Source organism: Phytophthora parasitica (genome assembly GCF_000247585.1).
Source record: "Phytophthora parasitica INRA-310 unplaced genomic scaffold supercont2.15, whole genome shotgun sequence".
NCBI classification, from domain to species: domain Eukaryota; phylum Oomycota; class Peronosporomycetes; order Peronosporales; family Peronosporaceae; genus Phytophthora; species Phytophthora nicotianae.
Window position 1 is genome coordinate 662,331 of NW_008649001.1, and position 3,482 is coordinate 665,812.

A 3,482-nucleotide genomic window follows, 5' to 3' on the forward strand; every position below is an offset into this window, starting at 1 on the left:
AGCACGGTACGCTGCGCCACCTCGTCCTGCATCTTTGAGTAGCTTTTCGTCTGCGGTTGGGAATTGATGGCACAAGCACTTTTTGTTGGATGCAATTGGTGACGCACTTTTATTGCAAAACTGTATCGAACGGTACGGTACCCACTACAAGAGGGAAGAGAACGAGAATGATGGTAATGACGTTTTATTGTGTCTGATAAGGTGAAGCAATCCGCGTAGTGAATTACATTTCAAGTATTTTTTATGGATGTGTAGTTCGGTGTAACTTTACTCGGCGATGTTTAGTGCGCCATGAGGTGCACAGCGTCGTTGAGCTTGGTGGTGGTAGTGTGTAGTGCCACGTGGATGAGCTTCTTGAAGGCTTCACAGGCCTCATCGTCTGGCAGGTCAAGCATGAGAGTCTTGTGCACCCACTTAATGCAATTAGCACTATGAAGCTCTGGAATGCCGCACGTAAGTGCCAAAACCAGCAGCGTAACGAGCAGATTCGCGTTGGTACGCAGCACCTGAAACGCTTCGCAAGCGAGTTTCTGGAATTGTTGATAGTTCTCGCTTTTCTTTCCTCCCATAGTATCCAACATCGAGGGAGTGAACACGAACGGAGCACGTTCACGCTTCACGCCCAACTTCGATTTAAAGTTTCCCAGAAAATGTCCAAAGTCGATGTGGAAAAACTTACCGGAGCGCTGTAACATGATATTGTCATTGTGACGGTCTCCGATGCCCAGAACGTAAGTAGCCACACAGTATCCTGCACAGGAACGTACGAAATTCTGCGTTGTCTCGAAATCTCGAGTAGACGTTGATTTTTTACGTCGACGAGGAGAAATTGGAAAACACGAGGAAACCGATCGAGCACGCTCTTCCTTCGCTGGGCTAGCTGAACCGGTTGGAGATACAGAATCAAGCGCAACGTCCGCAGAGGTGGCTCTAACTTTATCTTTCGGCGAGCTCGGTTGCTTGAACAACCAATCCGATAGAACACCGTCCTTGATAAGCGCATCTCTCGCTGCATTGAGTTTCCGGCCGAGTTTAGTTATCGACTTTGCATGACGAGCATATATGATGCTCGCCAGTGTCTCTGCGTCTCCAACTACTTCAATCATACCGATTTCGTCACCCGTGGAGATGCAGGCATACGGTAATAGACAAAGATCAAGTCCAGCCTCTCGCCATAGATCATCCATAACGCGAAGTATTTGCAGCACCAATTGGTCCTGACGGAGATCGTCACCAGCTTTGAAGATCACATACGGTCGTCCATGTTGAGCCTTGGCGCTCTCAAACTGTAAGAACAGTGGACGTTTCTTGGATTCCATTACTCGACAATTCTCCACAATGACGCGGGTGCAGTAGGATCTTGGTTGAAGGGGGAGCTGGAATGTGTCAGGAAAGACGACAGCTTCCAACGCCTTGTGCAGCTTCTCCTTACGAGCTGTTGATGAAGATTCACCCTTCACGATTGCAGCGACCTCCTCGAGTTTCTTCATTACGTATACCGATTGACGGATCTCTAACTTGTAGTTCCCACAAAGCTGGAGATATTGGGACGAGATGAGGTTGAAGCGTTCTGCTGTTTGCTGGTTGTGCGATTCCGCCTTGAGGAACCAATACAGCAAATAACCGATTTGTGGCGGATTCGTTAGTGCACGCATCAGTAAGAACCGAGCAAGTGCTGAATCGTGGTAACGCTCGTTCTTTAGTGCTTGAACTAGTTGGAGGAGATACAATTGCAGTCGATAATCGGGCAGTGCGTGCATGCAGCGGACAGCGTAAGCGCGCACTTTAGGGTCCGAATAGAGCGGACTCAGTAACTGAAGAGCTTGCAGATAAGTCGGTTGTTTCCAGTGCAACAGCAACCGATACGCTTCCAGTACTTGCTCTCGATTGCCCCAATCTACAGACAGTAGAAACGCTGGAAGCAGTGCCGAATCTTCCATCAACATCAACCGTGAAGTCCAAATGAACGTCCGATCCTCAATAAACAAATCAACGAGAGGATCTCTTCTCAGTCGCTGTAAGAGCTTCTGCTTGTCCATTGGAATATTCTCTAAGGACGGGGTCTCGTGGGCTCCTGACTTCCGCTCACTGTCGCGCTTGAAAAAGATAGACGCTCGGAAGGCGATGCTCTTCTTCTTAGTCGAAATACTCGAGAAAGCAAACGATTGAGGACACGAGCCTGAACATTCCAAGGTGATCTCCATACTACCAACTCTCTGGTGGTTGAGCTTATCATGACGCAAGCAGTTCTCAATGTCCAGAGGCGTGATAATCCCCGATCCAGTAGGAAGCACCACGATATCCATGAGTGTAGTTCCGGTTCGTAAGGTATGTCCGAAGTCGAATAAGTGGAGTCCACTCCACGCAACCACGTCTCCTGTCTTAGTAGTGAAGGTTAACTTTAAATGTGAACCATGGGGCATATCGATCAGACGTAAACCCATTTCAATGCCACTGCTTGGATCGCAACTGACCTCACGAGAAGACAGGTGCGATTTATCTCCATGAGAATCGCGGTGGGATTCATACCGCAGCAATGTGCTGGTCTCGTACAGAACTGTAGATCCATGCTGGATACTAATTTTCGCGAGCGTAACAGTCTCTGGAACACTCAATTTCACCTTGCCGATGTTAAGAACGAGGTGTCGATGATCCTGCAAAACTGGACCTTCGGGAGGTGAAGGAAACAACTCTGTGTTTCCCAACTCGCTGCTCCCTGTTGGGAGTGGCTGTGTCGGGGCTAGTGACGACACGTCAAAGAAGCGTTCGTAGTGGAAAAAGAGATAACGACCAATCTCCTCAGTGACAAATTCAAGGATACAGAAATCGTTGCTGGTGGCTGAGCTAACATCACCTTCAAGGTCGCTCGGTTCAATGACAATCTCCAGAACACCCACAACCTTGGCCGTCCCTATTGATCTGCCATTCGTTTGCATAGCATCAAACTCGAGAAATGGAGCTGCGAGAATGATAGTATCTGGGTGATACAATTCTCGTGCCACGTCATTTTCATCGATCTCGTCGCTCAGCAATGCTGCCGCGTTCTCAACACAAATCGGTCCCCCCTTATCGAGAACTTGCTGTCCAGTACTTGACAACAGGTCTACACTTCTCTTCGACAGTTTTTCGTCTGAAAACTGATGCCCAAGACATACAAAATCAGAAAGCTTTATAACATAGACATCTATAGAGAAGGGAGTACCTTAATGACAAGCTTTTGGCTAACGTCATCGAGCGCGTAGATTCTCACTTTGCGAGCCGAAAAAATTGAAGTCAGCGCATTTTTCACGTATTCGAGAGTATGATCCAGCTCGTTCTCTGGTGTGATATTTGGAAAGTGGTCCTTGCAAAAGGTTTTGACAGAGCAATTAGCAAAGCCTCCACGCTCTGTAACAGGACATTCACTTTTTTGCCGGATCAGGCTGAATTGCAACGCCCACTTCTTGAAACTCTCCATCTGTATATATCATTTCGATTAGTGA

The 3,482-nt window shown here is 47.8% G+C and overlaps 2 protein-coding genes across 2 annotated transcripts in view; both read right to left on the bottom strand.

The window, feature by feature from the left end:
* Positions 1 to 2, bottom strand: part of PPTG_08189 (hypothetical protein) — a 1,907-nt gene extending 1,905 nt beyond the window's left edge. The window contains exon 1 of the mRNA XM_008903123.1: positions 1 to 2. This exon is cut by the window's left edge and continues 1,905 nt beyond it. The gene's annotated coding sequence lies outside the window, so the exon portion shown is untranslated.
* Positions 3 to 191: 189 nt separating this feature from the next.
* PPTG_08190 (hypothetical protein) lies at positions 192 to 3,457 on the bottom strand (the record flags this gene model as incomplete). The annotated part of the gene is made up of 2 exons (XM_008903124.1): positions 192 to 3,137; positions 3,203 to 3,457. The coding sequence occupies 2 exons, from the start codon at positions 3,455 to 3,457 to the stop codon at positions 282 to 284; spliced, it is 3,111 nt and encodes a 1,036-aa protein (XP_008901372.1). The 3' UTR covers positions 192 to 281.
* Positions 3,458 to 3,482: the final 25 nt, after the last annotated feature.